General features: G+C 59.0%; 2 protein-coding genes across 2 annotated transcripts; both read right to left on the reverse strand.

Annotated features, from left to right (window-relative positions):
* Positions 1-427: 427 nt before the first annotated feature.
* LOC135882059 (sialidase-3-like) lies at positions 428-5455 on the reverse strand. The gene is made up of 2 exons (XM_065408819.1): positions 5231-5455; positions 428-1459 (listed from the first exon to the last, which is right to left on the reverse strand). Exons 1-2 carry the CDS (start codon positions 5432-5434, stop codon positions 428-430), a joined length of 1236 nt encoding a protein of 411 aa, XP_065264891.1. The 5' UTR covers positions 5435-5455.
* Positions 5456-9353: 3898 nt separating this feature from the next.
* LOC135882049 (sialidase-3-like) lies at positions 9354-11485 on the reverse strand. The gene is made up of 2 exons (XM_065408809.1): positions 11261-11485; positions 9354-10442 (listed from the first exon to the last, which is right to left on the reverse strand). Exons 1-2 carry the CDS (start codon positions 11462-11464, stop codon positions 9354-9356), a joined length of 1293 nt encoding a protein of 430 aa, XP_065264881.1. The 5' UTR covers positions 11465-11485.
* Positions 11486-17910: the final 6425 nt, after the last annotated feature.

The raw sequence follows: 17910 nt of genomic DNA on the forward strand, positions 1-17910 counted from the left end.
CTTCTACGCGTGGAGGGACCCCCGACCCTCGGAGCGGGACCATGCGGCTGCTTCTGGGAGCCATGTGGTGCGGTCCCCGACCGTGTACCCCGGAGCGGGGCCATGCTACGGCTCCCGCGTGGTGCGGCCCCCGACCCGGCACCCCGGCTGGACCACCGGACTGGGGCACTCCCCAGACCCCGCTCCCCAGTGGGAGTTTGCAGCCTGTCTTAAACGGCTTGCGGGCCGAATCCAGCCCACGGGCCATAGTTTGCCTACACCTGCCCTAGGAAGTCTTCTGCAAACCAGGCTGTAGGAAGTCCCGGACCCCAAATAAGAGACACCCAAAAGAAGAGGCTGCTTTCGGAAGCCCAGGCCTCATGGGGGTGAGACTCTCCGGGGGGTGGGGGGGGAGCTTACTCCCCCGGAGGACACTGCTAGTCGGATTTTAGCTTTGAGGATCCTCAAAGCAGAAGAGCTGGAAGGCAATCTCCTCACACGCGTGATTCACCCCGCATTCAAACAGGCAGCCAAACAAGAGCGGTGCTGACGCCTCCTGGCACACGGCCAGGTCCGAGTAACCGCACGGCCCTTTGTACAGGAGCCAGGGGTGTCCCCACTTGGCCTCGTTCAATGGGGACCGGTTGAGGTAGATGCCCAGATTGACCCGCTTGTGTTTACTCATTGGGTGGGAATAAAGCAGCCACGACACGGTGTTTCTGCGGATGGCGGAGGGGGCGTTCCTGCCGTTCAATGGGCAGGTCGTCTTGGAGGCTGGGGCATCTGGCCCTTCCATGCCATCGGCCTCTAGAAGCCCTGCTGTCGGCGTGAAGCTCACCACGCTGCCCTGGCAGCCGTGAGGCGGCTCGCACAGCTGTTCACACGAGGAGGGGCTCTCGAATGTCAGCCCCTGGTCTGTGCTGAGCGCCGCTGCCCGGCACCGGCAGGGGGTGCGGGCGTTGCAGTACAGCACGGGGTCGCAGGCCTGGCACACCACCTCGGCCACCTGGCACTCCCCCGTCTTCATGCCTTTAATCAGCTCGCCCTTGTGCCAGTGCTGCCCGCCATTGTCACTATAAAACACCAAGGACCGGGGCAGGGTCCAGCAGGGCAGTGGCAGGCAGCAGCAGCGAGCGGTAATGTGGTAAGTGTAAGCTGGGATCACCAGCCGCCCGGAGCTGAGCTGCACCCCGTGCCCCGGCCCCACCGCAAACGTGGCCCAGTCCTTCAAGTCTTCCCCTATCACCTGCTCCGTCAAGTCTGTCAACGAGCTCCAGGTCTGGCCGGCGTCTCCGCTGCAGACGTAGCACAGCCGGGCAGCGTTCTTCCCGGTGCGGATCTGCCATTGCTCTGTGACGTGCTTCCTCACACAGATGAAGAACAGGAAGACAGTCTGACTCTTCCGCTCGTACACCGGGCAGGGGTTCATCGTGCGGTGACCCGGTAACATTGCGCTCCTCAAGGGCTCCCTGGTCCCCCACTGCAGCAGGAGAGAGGGGGCGAGAACAGGTAGGTCAGAGGGGTAAGCGAGCGGGGCCCACTCCTCAGTACATCACGATGACCATCCTGTACGGCTGCCTCAGGACTGGATGGGCCATGGAGCTCACACTTCACCCCACCACCAGGGGGAGCTGTTGGGCCCTCAGCACTTCTGAAAACCAAGCAGGTGCCAAAACGGGGATCGAAGAGCCTCACTTTATGCTCTTGGTTCTGCCTTCCCCTAAGGGAGCATGGGCGGGGCTGCGCTGGCTTCTGCTTTAGTTGCTTGGCTCTGCTTTTCCACCCTACGTGGATCCAGCCAGACACAAGCTGGCTGCAATTAGAGACAAGACACATGCCAATCACGCAGTCGCTATCTCCATGGGAAAGGGACTGTCGCAATCCCAGCCAGATCCCGGCCCGGCCTCCCTCTCCTGAGCTGCTCTCTTGGACGTCTACACTGCATTTGGATGAGCCTCCCAGCCCAGGGCGGCAGTAGGGTTGCCAGGCATCCTGTTTTCGAGTGGAACGCTTGGTCGAAAAGGGACCCTAGTGGCTCCGGTCGGCAGTGCCAACTGGGCCATTAAAAGTCCAGTTGGCGGTGCAGCAGGGGCCCGGGACTAAGGCAGGCTCCCTGCCTGCCCTAGCTCTGTGTGGCTCCTGGAAGCGCCGCTGGGACCCGGCATCCCAACCCCCTGCCCCAGCCCGGAGTCCCCTTCCACACCCAAACTTTCTCCTGGAGCCCGCACCCCCTAAGTACCCTGCTCCGAGCCCCCTCCTTCACCCCAAACCCCTCATCCCCGTCCCTACCTCAGAGTCTGCACCCCCCCGCTGGAGTCCTCACCCCTCCTCCAAACCCCAAACCCCTGCCCCAGCCCAGAACCCTCTCCCTCACCCCAAACCCCTCATCCCCAGCCCCACCCCAGAGCCCACACCCCCAGCCGGAGCCCTCATCCCCCTCCCGCACCCTAACCCCCTGCCCCATCCTGAGGGTCAGGGAGAGCGAGCGACGGAATGAGGAGGGATGGAGCAAGTGGGGGCGGGGCCTTGGTGAAGCGGTGTTTGGTTTTGTGCAATTAGAACAGGGGTTCTCACAACAAATTTTTTGGTGGCCTCAGAGTGCAGCCACCAACTCTCACTGGTGGCTGCACTGACACTTTTTCCTAAAATATTTAATTAACGTTAGGAAAAACAATTAAAAACACACCGATTCACATCCAAGCCATTGTAATTTATATTTGTAGGGATTTTTGACAGACTCAATAATAAAAAATAATGCTGCCTCCCCCTTTGGCCCCCCCATCCAGGGCTTAGTGAGTCACGGGGCTTGCTGTGAAAAGTGATATTTGTATATTTGTTAATATCACAGCACACTTTAGCTGCCTGGGAGACTGTGAAAAGTGATGAGTGATATTAACAAACATTCAAGTATCACTTTTCACCAATAGCTAGTAAGTCTGCTGTTGAAAGTGATACTTGCGTGTTTGTTAATATCACTTTTCTCAGCAAGCCCCAGGACCCATTAAGCCCTGGATGGGGGGGCAAAGGGGAGGCAGCAGGGGCCAGAGGTGATGGTGGGATGGATGGGGGAGGCCAGGAAGGCAGTGGGATCCGGGGCGATTGGGTGGATACAGGCCATAGGAGGCAGTAGGGGTCATGGGCAATGGGAGTGAGTGATGATCCCCACTGTCACGTGGCCCGAGCCAGGGGCTGGTGCCTGCTGCCACGCGGCCAGAACTGGGGCTCACTGCCCGCAGCCAGAACCCGGAACAGAACAGGAACTGTGCGGCTGGAGCCAGGGATCGGAGCCTGCTGCCGTGCAGCCAGAGCTGTGGGTCGACGCCCAGGGCTAGTGCCTGCCACCGCACAGCCAGAGTTCGGAGCTGGGTGCCACAGCCCATGGGTGCGTGGCTGGAGCCAGAAGTCAGTGCCCGCCGCTGCGTGGCTGGAGCCAGCGCTTGCTGTTGCGCGGCCAGGGGTCAGCATCTGGGGCCAGCTCTTGCCATCGTGTGGTCGGAGCCCGGGAACAGGGCTGTGGGTCGGTGCCTGCCGCCATGCAGCTGTGGCAGGGGATCTGCACCAGGGGCTAGGGCCACGTGACTGGAGCCCAGGGCCAACGCCCGACACCGCACGATGGAATTGGGGGCCAGAGGCCGACTGAAGCCCCACGGCCGGAGAAGGGGGTCAGCATCTGCTGCCGAGCAGCCAGAGCCAGGGGTTGGCGCCCAAAGCCCCGCAGTTGGAGCCCTCTGCTGTGCGGCTGAGGGTCAGTGCCTGTGGCCACTGCATGGCCGGAGCCCGGGACTGGAGCTGGGGGCCAGCGCCTGCTGCCACGCAGCTGGAACCAGGGGCCGGAGGCTGAAGCCCTGCAGCTGGGGGCCAGGGCCGCGTGGCCAGAGCCGGGGGGGGTCAGTACACACTGCACCATGGTTGGAGCCAGGTTCCTGAAGTCCCGCCCCTGGAGCCTGCTGCCCAAATCCCCTCCCCACAATGTGGGTCAAGAACTCACCTTGCTCCTGCAGTGTTGTGCCCCACCTCTCTCTAGAGGTGCATCCAGAAGCAACAAGGAGGGAGTGGGAGGGGCCGATGCTTTGTCGCCCTTCCCCCCCTCCCCCATTGCGGCTGCACGAAAAGCCCCTGGTGGCCGCATTAGAGAAACGCTGGATTAGAAAGTTGGCAACCCCTAGTGGGGTAGCCGGGCTCACGCGAGCGGTGTAGACAGCGCTCTGAAGTTGTGGCCGGGGCTGGAGCTCGGGCTCTGAAGTCGGGGGGGGGGGGGGGGGGGGGGGGCGGTGAGGGAGGGTTGGGGTTGGCTTCAGTCTGAGCCGCAACTTCCAAGTGCTGTCTACACAGCTATCTTCAGAGCAGCAACATTTCTCACTCAGGAGAAGCGTCTCAGCAATGAGATCAGGGCTTGTTTTCATGGAAGTTTGACTCGGACTCTGAATTCCCCGCTCTGCTCAGGCAAAAGCCGGTGTGAATAAGGAAGGCTTGCACCCTGCCCTGGGAGGGAACAGCTTTCAGCATTTGAGAGATCAGCTGGGAGGGGAACAAAGCGCCCAGCGGAGGATCCTCCACCTAGAACGCCCTGCCCCAGCCCAAGACATGGTGGGGTCCTTAGCAGAGACAAACCGATTGTCGGTGTGGGGGTGGTGGTCCAGCACCAATGGGTGGGCACATGCGGTTGGTGCTTAATAAATCATTCATAATCATCTAGCCAAATGGAGAGGGAGAGAAAAAAGGCACTTCTAGCCACTGGGGCTTCCAGGAATAAAATGGATCCAGGAGCCCCCCGGCGTATCGTTAAGAGCTGAAGATGCGCTGGGCCCTGTGCAAGACATATCCAGCTGTGAAAAGTCTCTACCCCAGAAAGCTTGTAAGCTAGGCACAGGGGCAAAGATGCAGCAGGGGATTCTGAGAAGGGAGTTAACAGATGGCTGTGGGCAGGGGAGGAGAGTTGATGGGGGTTTGTGGACGTACCCATCCCCCATCATAGTCCTTAGGGGTGCGATCCGGCAAGGTGCTGAGCAGCCTCAGCTCCCTCTGGACTTCAAAAGGCAGGTAAAGGCCCCAGGCACCTCACTGGCGCGCTCTGCCCCTCACAGGATCTAGCCCTGCGCCAGTATCATTAGCTACTGGGTGGTGAATAACCTGGAGTGCAGGTATCCAGGGAGAGGCAGAACCCCGGGAAGCGCTAATGCTGAGACACCTCGGGCAGAGAGCGGGCACTAAGCGAGGGGGGTTTGCAGGGAAACAATGCACAAGGAATTACCTCAACCGAAGTCCCTGTCTTCCGACCTCGTCTCAGCACCAGGTACTCAGCGTCCTCGTCCCTGGCAGAGGAGCGCTTCTCTGCGAATGCCAGGAGCGTGTCTGTGGGGATATACAGCAGTGCGGGGATCCGATAGGTGACCCCACTCTGCTGATCCTGGTGGAAGAGAGTCACCTTCCCAGAGCTCATCGAAGCCTTGATCATGATGTCTCGAGGTACCAGAAACCTCAGCTGGGAGAGAAAAGGGATCAAGGGTGTTAAAACTATACTACTTACGGAGCTTCTCTCAGCCACAGAACTGCACCCACCTGCTCAGACAGGAAACATACTGGGCTCCTTCTTCCCCATCTCTGCCATAGACTCACTGCATCAGGCAACCAGCTCAGGGACCAATGCTGCAAGGGGCTCAGCACAGACTTAGCTCCTACTGATTTCAATGAGAGCAGGATCCAGCCCTGATCAGCAGGGGGTGGGGACCAGGACACTGAGTTAGGGCCAAATTCTGCTCAGTTACACCAGAGTAATTTCTGGCTCTGGGTTTACACCAGCGTCACAGAGATCAGAACCCGGCCCCCACTATCTCCAAGTGACAAACAGGCGCCTTCCTCCAAGCCCAGACTTTCTCAGCACCAGCCCAGGGCAGTAATTTACCGTCAGCCGGTGCCTGTCCTGCTGGAGGGGATCCCCGCAGCGCTGTCTCCAATGCAGACCGGCTCTGGCCTCTCCCTCCTAGCCCGGCTTTCTGCGCTTTCCAGCGGGGAACGGGACAAACTAGACCAGGGAGCCTAGAAACAGCAAGAAAAGTGAGAGGAGAAGCTCTAACCCTGGCAGGATTCAAGCCCTACTGAGGTGAGCCGAGCCCAGCCCAGCCCACTGGTCCGCCCCTCCCCACCCCTGCAGACACGGCTTCGCCCAGGATTCCTGCTAAAGAGACGCGCTACAGCGCCCCACCCCCAAAGCGGCCTCCGCACCGCCCCCAGTCATGGCGAGTCCCCCCATCAGACCTGCCCCCCACCTCCCATTGCACCGAGTCCCGCCCCATCAGACCTCCCCCCCACCTCCCATTGCACCGAGTCCCCCCCCGCCCCATCTGACCTGCCCCCCCACCTCCCATTGCACCGAGTCCCCCCCCCCGCCCCATCTGACCTGCCCCCGACTCCCCATTGCACCGAGTCCCCCCCCACCTCCCATTGCACCGAGTCCCGCCCCGCCCCATCAGACCTGCCCCCCCAACTCCCATTGCACCGAGTCCCCCCCCGCCCCATCAGACCTACCCCCCACCTCCCATTGCACCGAGTCCCCCCCCGCCCCATCAGACCTGCCCCCGATTCCCCATTGCACTGAGTCCCTCCTGTCCGCAACAGACCTGCCCCCGACCTCCCCTCACCGCAGACTCGGCACCGCAGGGCGCTGGGAGCAGCAGGACCCGCTCCCTGCCTGTCCCCGGCTCCCTCCGGCGGTCTCCTCCCGCGGCCGGTGTGCAGCTGAATCGCTTCCCCCGGCACCGGAGGTAAATCCTAAGCTGCCGAGGGAACCGGGCTGCTCTCGCTAACTGCCCAGATCCTGGCTGGTGTAAAGCCCCGTGAACCCCGCAGTCCCAGGGGTGACCCCCGGGGGCCTGAGCCAGTCCCTGGGCTCAGCCCTTCTCACCCAGCGAGCCCCAGCCAGGGTCCCAGGCCAGCAGAGACCATGTGTGGCCTCCTGCATCGGCCGGTTACCCTCCCTGTTCGATATTTCCAGCTCTCACAGTGTTCACAGCAGGGGGGAATCTCCTGGCCCTTCCCCGGGAGATCGATGGGAAAACTGAAGCACGGAGCAGGGCCGTGACCTGGCCCAGGTCTGGCAGTGAGTCAGGGGCAGAGCCCGGGCTAGAACTCAGTCCTGGGGCTTGTGCTCTAACCATTAGGCCAGGCTGTTTCCAATACCACGTGCTGAATTTTCGCTGCATGCCTTGGCCTCTCAGCTGCACAGAGAAAGCCCTAGCGCTGCTCTCCCCAGACAGGCAAGCTCCCAGCGTGGGAACCTGCCTATCTGGGGCCACCGCTTCTGCACACCCCTTATCCTGTAGCACCTCTCATTTCCATCCCTCAGCCAGTCCCTCCCTGATTTCCCGCATCTGGCAGTCTTGCTTCGCCACCTAGTGGAGCTTCTCCATTTTGAAGTACGTGAAGGAGAGGAAGGTGATCAGAAACAGCCAACGTGGATTCATTCACCAAGGGCCAGTCATGCCTGACCAACCTGATTGCCTTCTATGAGGAGATAACTGGCTTTGTGGATATGGGGAAAGTGGAGGACGTGATATATCTCGACTTGAGCAAAGCTTTTGATACGATCTCCCACAGTATTCTTGCCAGCTAGTTAAAGAAGCATGGATTGGATGAATGGACTATAAGGTGGATTGAAAGCTGGTTGGATCATTGGACTCAACGAGTAGTGATCACCAGCTCGATGTCTAGTTGGCAGCTGGCATCAAGCGGTGTGCCCCAGGGTCAGTTTTCTTCAACATCTTCATTAATGATCTGGATGATGGGATGGATTGCACCCTCAGCAAGTTCGTGGATGACATTAAGCTGGGGGGAGACGTAGATACGCCGGAGGGTAGGGATAGGATCCAGAGGGACCTAGACAAATTGGAGGATTGGGCCAAAATAAATTGGATGAGGTTCAACAAGGACAAGTGCAGAGTCCTGCTGTGATGGGTTCGGTCACAGAGACCCCCTTGGGACTGTCACCTGATGTACTGGAATTACCTTTGAGCCCGTTTTCCCTGCCGGCTTGGGACTCCAGAACCCTGCCTTGTTGAGCCAGACACGCTAGCCTGCTGCAACACAGACCCAGGTCTGGTCCACGTCGCCAAAGACAGGCTTTAACCAAAAACTGCTCAGCAGGTCACCTATCTCCAGCACCCAGACACCCAGTTCCCAATGGTATCCAAACCACAAATAAATCCGTTTTACTCTCTACAAAGCTTATACAGGGTAAACTCATAAATTGTCCACCCTCACCGATAGAGAGATATGCACAGCTGTTTGCTCCCCCAGGTATTAATCACTTACTCTGGGTTTACTAATAAACAAAAGTGATTTTATTAAGTATAAAAAGTAGGATTTAAGAGGTTCCAAGTAATAAGACAGACAGAACAAAGTAAGTTACCAAGCAAAATAAAACAAAACATGCAAGTCTAAACCTAATACATAAAGAAACTGATTACAAGTAAATCTCTCCCTCAGAGATGTTCCAATAAGCTTCTTTCACAGACTAGACTCCTTCCTAGTCTGGACCCAATCCTTTCCCCTGGTACAGTCCTTGTCAGTTCCAACAGACATCTTAGATGGAAAGCCGGGGTGTTCTCATGACTGGAAGCTCCCTTTGTTCTGTTCTACCCCCTTTTATATCTTTGGCACAAGGCGGGAATCCTTTGTCTTTCTCTGGGTTCCCATCCCTTCTTCTAAATGAAAAAGCACCAGGTTTAAGATGGATTCCAGTATCATTTTTATAGGGGGGGTGCTGCACCCCCCCATACCCATATCCGCTTCCCCCGCCACCACCTAGAGCTGAGGCTGGGAGCAGGGCCGTGGCTCTGGGAGGGTGGACATGGACGGGGTAAGGGGACTGGGGCCACAGCTGGGGGCGGAATCCCAGGCTCAGCGCCAGGAGAGGACCACATGTGGGGCCAGGAACAGAGCCCCGAGGCACAGGGCCGGCAGCCAGGACTCTGGGCGCGGGGCCAGCAGCCGGAATCCCAGGTGTGGGGCCGGAAGTGGAGCTCCGTGTAAAACCTGGGGGTACTGCAGCACCCCCCAGACCCCTAGTTCCTGCACCTATGAGTTGATGTGATTCTAACCAGCTGGGGGCAGTGGTGGACATTAAGCATTTCCATTGGAAGAGCATAAGAATTTTGGCACAAGGCCATGGCGCATCCACCCTGACAAAACAGTTGTCGCAACTCCACAGAAATTATTACACTCATTCTGCGGGCTGTAGTTTGCTCATCCCTGCCCTAGGAAGTCCCAGACCCCAAACCAGAGACACCCGAAAGAGGCTGCTTTCGGAAGCCCAGGCCTCATGGGGGTGGGGATCTTGGGGGGTGGTGGTGCCTCACTTACTCCCCCGGAGGACATTGCTAGTTGCATTTTAGCTTTGGTTTGGGCTGCTTCTCCAAGGAGCGGCGGGAGACTCTGTCCTTCTGGAGATCCTCAAAGCAGAAGAGCTGGAAGGCGATCTCCTCACACGCATAATTCACCCCGCACTCAAACAGGCAGCCAAACAAGAGCGGCGCTGGCGCCTCCTGTAATACGGCCAGGTCCGAGTAACTACACGGCCCTTTGTACAGGAGCCAGGGGTGTTCCCACTTGGCCTCATTCAATGGGGACTGGTTGAGGTAGATGCCCAGGTCGACCCGCTTGCGTTTATCCATCGGGTGGGAGTAAAGCAGCCATGACATGGTGCTTCTGCGGATGGTGGAGGGGGCGTTTTCATCGTTCAACAGGCAGGTCGTCTCGTAGGCTGGGGCGTCTGGCTCTTCCACGCCATCCGCCTCCAGAAGCCCTGTTGTTGGTGTGAAGCTCACCACACTGCCCTGGCAGCCGTGAGGCGGCTCGCACAGCTGTTCACACGAGGAGGGGCTCTCGAATGTCAGACCCTGGTCTGTGCTGAATGCCGTTGCCCGGGACTGGCAGGGGGTGCGGGCATTGCAGTACAACACAGGGCGACAGGCCTGGCACACCACCTCGGCCACCTGGCACTCCCCCGTCTTCATGCCTTTAATCAGCTCGCCCTTGTGCCAGTGCCGCCCGCCATTGTCACTATAAAACACCAAGGACCGGGACAGGGTCCAGCAGGGCAGTGGCAGGCGGCAGCAGCGAGCGGTAATGTGGTAGGTGTAAGCTGGGATCACCAGCCGCCCGGAGCTGAGTTGCACCCCGTGCCCCGGCCCCACCGAAAACGTGGCCCAGTCCTTCAAGTCTTCCCCAATCACCTGCTCCGTCAAGTCCGTTAACGAGCTCCAGGTCTGGCCGGCGTCTTTGCTTCGGACGTAGCACAGCCGGGCGGCATTCTGCCCGGTCCAGATCTGCCATTGCTCTGTGACGTGCTTCCTCACACAGATGAAGAACAGGAAGACAGTCTGACTCTTCCGCTCGTACACCGGGCAGGGGCTCATCGTGCGGTGACCCGGTAACACTGCTCTCCTCAAGGGCTCACTGGGCTCCCACTGCAGCAGGAGAGAGGGGTCGAGAACAGGTAGATCAGAGGGGTAAGCCAGCAGGGCCCACTCCTCATTACAATGACCATCCCGTACGGCCGCCTCAGAACTGGATGGGCCATGGAGCTCACACTTCACCCCACCACCAGGGGGAGCTGTTGGGCCCTCAGCACTTCTGAAAACCAAGCAGGTGCCAAAATGGGGATCGAAGAGCCTCACTTTAGGCTCTTGGTTCTGCCTTCCCCTAAGGGAGCATGGGCGGGGCTGCAGCAGCTCCCCTGACGGCTGCGCTGGCTTCTGCTTTAGTTGCTTGGCTCTGCTTTTCCGCCCTACGGGATCCAGCCAGACACAAACTGGCTGCAATTAGAGACAAGACACATGCCAATTACGCAGTCACTAGCTCTATGGGAAAGGGACTGTCGCAATCCCAGCCAGATCCCCGGCCCGGCCTCCCTCTCCTGAGCTGCTCTCTTGGACGTCTATACTGCATTTGGAGTGAGCCTCCCAGCTCAGGGCGGCAGTACGGTTGCCAGGTGTCCTCCCCCATCATATTCCTTAGGGGTGTGATCCTGCAAGGTGCTGAGCAGCCTCAACTCCCTCTGGACTTCAAAAGGCAGGTAAAGGCCCCCGGCACCTCATTGGCGCGCTCTGCCCCTCACAGGAGCTAGCCCTGTGCCAGTATCATTAGCTACTGGGTGGTGAATAGCCTGGAGTGCAGATATCCAGGGAGAGGCAGAACCCCGGGAAGCGCTAATGCTGAGACACTCGGGCAGAGAGCGGGCACTAAGCGAGGGGGGTTTGCAGGGAAACAATGCACAAGGAATTACCTTGACCAAAGTCCCTGTTTTCCGACCTCGTCTCAGCACCAGGTACTCAGCGTCCTCGTCCCTGGCAGAGGAGCGCTTCTCTGCGAATGCCAGGAGCGTGTCTGTGGGGATATACAGCAGTGCGGGGACCCGGTAGGTGACCCTACTCCGTGGATCCTGGTGGAAGAGAGTCACCTTCCCAGAGCTCATCGAAGCCTTGATCATGATGTCTCGACGTACCAGAAACCTCAGCTGGGAGAGAAAAAGGATCAAGGGGGTTAAAACTATACTACTTACGGAGCTTCTCTCAGCCAGAGAGCTGCACCCACCTGCTCAGACAGGAAACATACTGGGCTCCTCAGACAGAACAAGCAATAACACTGAGCCGTAAAGGTCGGAGTGCGTTAGCTGCGTGCTGCAGAGCTCAGCCATACATGGTTACAGCCCACCTCCAGCTATGCACATCCTTATTTCAGTTTCCTTTTGCTGCTATTTCTTTTGCTCCCAACTCCCCAAAATGGACTTTGTTTCCTCCATGCTCTGCCGCTGCCGCCCAGAGTTTCCCCCCACACTTCAAAGGGAGATGGGGCAGTTTAAGCCCCACATTGAGGTTTTGTAGATAACGACGGGAGAAATGCGATCACGACATTTTTAATTAAAGTGTCAGTGAAAAACTTTGGCCTCTCTTTCAAACAACTCCACGAACAACAGCTCGGAGGGAGGGAGTGCAGAGCCAGGAAGTGAAAGAAACAGAAAGAGAAACCCCCAGGGATCAACCTAGATTAGAAGAGGAACATTTTACCTTTGTTAAAAAAAGAACAAATGCTGGCCACAGCAAAACATGGATGAAGGCAGGATGGCCCTGTGGTTAAGCCACAAGTCAGGCAGGATGGCCCTGTGGTTAAGCCACAAGTCTGGTGATCTGGCTTCTCTCCCCATCTCTGCCAGACTCACTGCACCAGGCAACCAGCTCAGGGACCAATGCTGCAAGGGGCTCAGCGCAGACTTACCTCCTACCGATTTCAATGAGAGCAGGATCCAGCCCTGATCAGCAGGGGGTGGGGGCCAGGACACGGAGTTAGGGCCAAATTCTGCTCAGTTACACCAGAGTAATTTCTGGCTCTGGGTTTACACCAGCGTCACAGAGATCAGAACCCGGCCCCCACTGTCTCCAAGTGACAAACAGGTGCCTTCCTCCAAGCCCAGACTTTCCCAGCACCAGGGCAGTAATTTACCGTCAGCCAGTGCCTGTCCTGCTGGAGGGGATCCCCGCAGCGCTGTCTCCAATGCAGACCAGCTCTGGCCTCTCCCTCCTGACCCGGCTTTCTGCTCTTTCCAGCGGGGAACGGGACAAACTAAACCAGGGAGCCTAGAAACAGCAAGGAAAGTGAAAGTAGAAGCTCTAACCCTGGCCTGGATTCAAGCCCTACTGAGCCAAGCCCAAGCCCCTCCCCATGCCACTGCTCCGTCCAGGATTCCTGCTAAAGAGACGTGCTACAGCACCCCACCCCCAAAGCGGCCTCCGCACCGCCCCCAGTCATGGCGAATCTCCACAACAGACCTGCCCCCCCTCCCCCTTTTGCGCCAAGTCCTATCCCACCCCCCATCAGACATGCTCCCCCACCACCCCATTGCACCGAGTTCCCCCCTGCCCCATCTGACCTGCCCCCGCCGCTGCTCACCGCACACTCTGCTCCGCACTCACGGCTCTGTGGGGCTCGGGCACTGCCAGGGCCGGCTCTGGCTTTTTTGCCGCCCCAGGCAAAAAAGCCTCCCGCCGCCCCCCCCCCCCCGCCTCCTGGCGGGGAGCGCAGCAGGGGAGGGCACCGAGCCCGGCCACGGACCAGCTCTCCCCGACCGGCCGGAGCGCCAGGGGAGGGCGGCCCCGCTCTTCCCTGCCGGCCGGAGCGCCGGGGGGAGGGCGGCGAGCCTGGCCATAGCCCCGCTCTCCCCGGCCGGCCAGAGCGCCGGGGGGAGTGGGGCGGCGAGCCCGCCGCGGCCCCGCTCTCCCAGGCCAGCCAGAGCACCGGGGGAGGGTGGTGAGCCCAGCCGCAGCCCCACTCTCCCCAGCCGGCCGGAGCGCCGCGGGAGGGCGGCCCCGCTCTTCCCTGCCGGCCGGAGCGCCGGGGGAGGGCGGCGAGCCCGGCCGCGGCCCCGCTCTTCCCTGCCGGCCGGAGCGCCGGGGGAGGGCGGCGAGCCCGGCCGCGGCCCCGCTCTTCCCTGCCGGCCGGAGTGCCGGGGGAGGGTGGCCCCACTCTCCCCGGCAGCCGGAGCGCCGGGGGGAGGGCGGAGAGCCCGGCCGCGGCCCCGCTCTCCCCAGCCGGCCGGAGCGCCAGGGGAGGGCGGCCCCGCTCTCCCCGGCCGGCCGGAGCGCCAGGGGAGGGCGGCCCCGCTCTCCCCGGCCGGCCGGAGCGCCAGGGGAGGGCGGCCCCGCTCTCCCCGGCCGGCCGGAGCGCCAGGGGAGGGCGGCCCCGCTCTCCCCGGCCGGCCGGAGCGCCAGGGGAGGGCGGCCCCGCTCTCCCCGGCCGGCCGGAGCGCCAGGGGAGGGCGGCCCCGCTCTCCCCGGCCGGCCGGAGCGCCAGGGGAGGGCGGCCCCGCTCTCCCCGGCCGGCCGGAGCGCCAGGGGGAAGGCGGCGAGCCCGTCGCGGCCCCGCTCTCCCCAGGTGAGCGCCGCCCCCCTCCAGGTGCCGCCCCACGCACATGCTTGGAGGGCTGGTGCCTGGAACTGGCCCTGCCCAGGGGTGACCCCGGGGGGCCTGAGCCAGGCCCGGGGGGCCTGAGCCAGTCCCTGGGCTCAGCCCTTCTCACCCAGCGAGCCCCAGCCAGGGTCCCAGGCCAGCAGGGACCATTGTGATCATGGAGTGTGGCCTCCTGCATCGGCCGGTTACCCTCCCTATTCGATATTTCCAGCTCTCACAGTGCTTTACAGCAGGGTGAAATCTCCTGGCCCTTCCCCAGGAGATCGATGGGAAAACTGAAGCACTGAGGAGGGCAGTGACCTGGCCCAGGTCTGGCAGTGAGTCAGGGGCAGAGCCCGGGCTAGAACTCAGTCCTGGGGCTTGTGCTCTAACCATTAGGCCGGGCTGTTTCCAATACCACGTGCTGAATTTTCGCTGCAGGCGCTTGGCCTCTCATCTGCACAGAGAAAGCCCCAGCGCTGCTCATCCCAGACAGGCAGGCTCCCAGCATGGGAACCTGCCTGTCTCGGGCCACCGATTCTGCGCCACCCCGTTATCCTGTAGCACCTCTCATTTCCACCCCTCAGTCAGTCCCTCCCTGATTTCCCGCATCTGGCAGTCTTGCTTTGCTACCTAGTGGCGCTTCTCCATTTTGAAGCACTTGGAGGAGAGGAAGGTGATCAGAAACAGCCAACGTGGATTCATTCACCAAGGGCCAGTCATGCCTGACCAACCTGATTGCCTTCTATGAGGAGATAACTGGCTTTGTGGATATGGGGAAAGTGGAGGACGTATTATATCTCGACTTGAGCAAAGCTTTTGATATGATCTCCCACAGTATTCTTGCCAGCAAGTTAAAGAAGCATGGATTGGATGAATGGACTATAAGGTGGATTGAAAGCTGGTTGGATCATTGGACTCAACGAGTAGTGATCACCAGCTCGATGTCTAGTTGGCAGCTGGCATCAAGCGGTGTGCCCCAGGGTCAGTTTTCTTCAACATCTTCATTAATGATCTGGATGATGGGATGGATTGCACCCTCAGCAAGTTCGTGGATGACATTAAGCTGGGGGGAGACGTAGATACGCCGGAGGGTAGGGATAGGATCCAGAGGGACCTAGACAAATTGGAGGATTGGGCCAAAATAAATTGGATGAGGTTCAACAAGGACAAGTGCAGAGTCCTGCTGTGATGGGTTCGGTCACAGAGACCCCCTTGGGACTGTCACCTGATGTACTGGAATTACCTTTGAGCCCGTTTTCCCTGCCGGCTTGGGACTCCAGAACCCTGCCTTGTTGAGCCAGACACGCTAGCCTGCTGCAACACAGACCCAGGTCTGGTCCACGTCGCCAAAGACAGGCTTTAACCAAAAACTGCTCAGCAGGTCACCTATCTCCAGCACCCAGACACCCAGTTCCCAATGGTATCCAAACCACAAATAAATCCGTTTTACTCTCTACAAAGCTTATACAGGGTAAACTCATAAATTGTCCACCCTCACCGATAGAGAGATATGCACAGCTGTTTGCTCCCCCAGGTATTAATCACTTACTTTGGGTTTACTAATAAACAAAAGTGATTTTATTAAGTATAAAAAGTAGGATTTAAGAGGTTCCAAGTAATAAGACAGACAGAACAAAGTAAGTTACCAAGCAAAATAAAACAAAACATGCAAGTCTAAACCTAATACATAAAGAAACTGATTACAAGTAAATCTCTCCCTCAGAGATGTTCCAATAAGCTTCTTTCACAGACTAGACTCCTTCCTAGTCTGGACCCAATCCTATCCCCGGTACAGTCCTTGTCAGTTCCAACCAGGGCCGGCTCTAGGTTTTTTGCTGTCCCAAGCAAAAAAAATTTTGGCTGCCCCCCCCGCCCCACTGCACCCTCCTGCCGCCCCAGCCCTGGGTCACTGGTAACTTGCTCCCAGGGCGGGTCATTCAGGAGGAATTTTGGATGTGCACAGAACACAGACAGGATTCGTTCCCATATGGTTACAGAACTGCAGTAAAGTGGAACAATTTTCAGCTTGTGTGATTGAAGGCTATCTGGATGCATATTATAAGACTGTCCTACATAAATGAGGAAAAGTTGAGGTGCCTTTATTATTCTTTTGTTCCATTCTTTGTTTCTATGGGGAATTTGCCAATGCAATATCACGGTCTTCCTTTTAAATAAATAAAACTAAAACTTAAATAATAATAATAATAATAATAATAAAAAAAGCAATGGCTGTTGAAAATAGCAATTCCAGTCCTAATAACCACTGGGAAGCATTTCTTGCTCAATTTATTCTACTTTTTCTACAGCAAGTTACAGTGGATCAGTATATTTGATTTGGGAGAAATGAAGTAACAGCTGCCCAAATTGAGCTTGAGCACTCCTGAATTTTGAGGTGTTCAAATCTGGAAGGCAGGTGCTGGATTCGCTTTTGGAATATTAGCTAAATCTGGAAAAGAAAAGTCAATTTCTGCTTCCATGGCTCAGAAGTGTAAATCCTCCTACGTGCCTGGTACTGTATCTAAAGCTGCCCAGTCTAGTAGAGCCTCCCCTCCCTTACTTTTCATTTTAAATTCTAGTGGGATCCACGTACCTGCCTTGCTAGGCTTCAGATAGAGAGGTGCAATGTCCATTTAGTCCACCCAATTCTTTCTTTGGGGGAGAGCCCAGGGCTGGGGTGGCAGGAGGTGCAGGTGGGGGCCAGAGCTGGGGCAGCAGGGAGTGCAGGTGCAGGGGGGGGGGGGGGGGAGAAGAGCCCAGGGCTGGGGCAGCAGGAGATGCGGGTGGGGGGGGAGAGCCCAGGGCTGGGGCAGCAGGGGGTGCGGGCGGGGGGGAGCCCAGGGCTGGGGCAACACAGGGGTGCGGGGGGGGGAGCCCAGGGCTGAGGTGGGGGGCAGCAAAAAACCTAGAGCTGGCTCTGTCCCTACCATTTACAGCAAGCTGCAGCATGAGGTTTCAGTTCTACACTCCTTCCCTTTCCTGTTCATTGCGGCCGAGGGAATGCTGGGAAATGTAGTTCTTTCCCTGCTCCAGGGCTGGCTCTATAGGCAGGGAGCTAACCAAGGAACTACAGCTCCCAGGGCTCCCTGTTGGTTCTCAGCTCTCATGCTGGATCCCTGGCGCCCCTGCAAATTTGCCGCCCCAAGCACCTGCTTGCTTTGCTGGTGCCTAGAGCCGGCCCTGGGCACTGCAGGGCACTGGGAGCAGCAGGACCCGCACACCCCCTAATTGGAATCGATATGAGCAATCACTCGAAGAAAAAGAATCGCTTCCCTCGATCTGCTGGCAATGCTCCTGCGAATACAGCCCAATATGCAATGGGGAGTGGCGGGGGCAGGTCTGATGGGGGCTGAGGGGAACTTGGCTCATTGGGGGGTGGGGCCAGGAGTCCCCCCACTCCCCCATATTGTACCGAGTCCCTCCCGCCCCCATCAGACCTGCCCCAGCCGCCCCTCAGCACAGACTCTGCTCCTCACTCACGGCTCCACGGAGCTCGGGCACCGCAGGGCGCTGGGAGCAGCAGGACCCGCTCCCTGCCTGTCCCCGGCTCCCTCCGGCGGTCTCCTCCCGCGGCCGGTGTGCAGCTGAATCGCTTCCCCCGGCACCGGAGGTAAATCCTAAGCTGCCGAGGGAACCGGGCTGCTCTCGCTAACTGCCCAGATCCTGGCTGGTGTAAAGCCCCGTGAACCCCGCAGTCCCAGGGGTGACCCCGGGGGGCCTGAGCCAGTCCCTGGGCTCGGCCCTTCTCACCCAGCGAGCCCCAGCCAGGGTCCCAGGCCAGCAGAGACCACGTGTGGCCTCCTGCATCGGCCGGTTACCCTCCCTGTTCGATATTTCCAGCTCTCACAGTGTTCACAGCAGGGGGGAATCTCCTGGCCCTTCCCCGGGAGATCGATGGGAAAACTGAAGCACAGAGCAGGGCTGTGACCTGGCCCAGGTCTGGCAGTGAGTCAGGGGCAGAGCCCAGGCTAGAACTCAGTCCTGGGGCTTGTG

Source organism: Emys orbicularis, chromosome 1, assembly GCF_028017835.1.
Source record: "Emys orbicularis isolate rEmyOrb1 chromosome 1, rEmyOrb1.hap1, whole genome shotgun sequence".
NCBI classification, from domain to species: Eukaryota; Metazoa; Chordata; order Testudines; family Emydidae; genus Emys; species Emys orbicularis.

Bases quoted from the DNA above. Each gene is read 5' to 3' on its own strand.
- LOC135882059 (XM_065408819.1), bottom strand. From the start codon at position 5,434: ATGATCAAGGCTTCGATGAGCTCTGGGAAGGTGACTCTCTTCCACCAG. The intron at 1,460-5,230 runs GTAATTCCTTGT...CTCCTGCTGCAG, and splicing joins AGACAGGGACTTCGGTTGAG to TGGGGGACCAGGGAGCCCTT.
- LOC135882049 (XM_065408809.1), bottom strand. From the start codon at position 11,464: ATGATCAAGGCTTCGATGAGCTCTGGGAAGGTGACTCTCTTCCACCAG. The intron at 10,443-11,260 runs GTAATTCCTTGT...CTCCTGCTGCAG, and splicing joins AAACAGGGACTTTGGTCAAG to TGGGAGCCCAGTGAGCCCTT.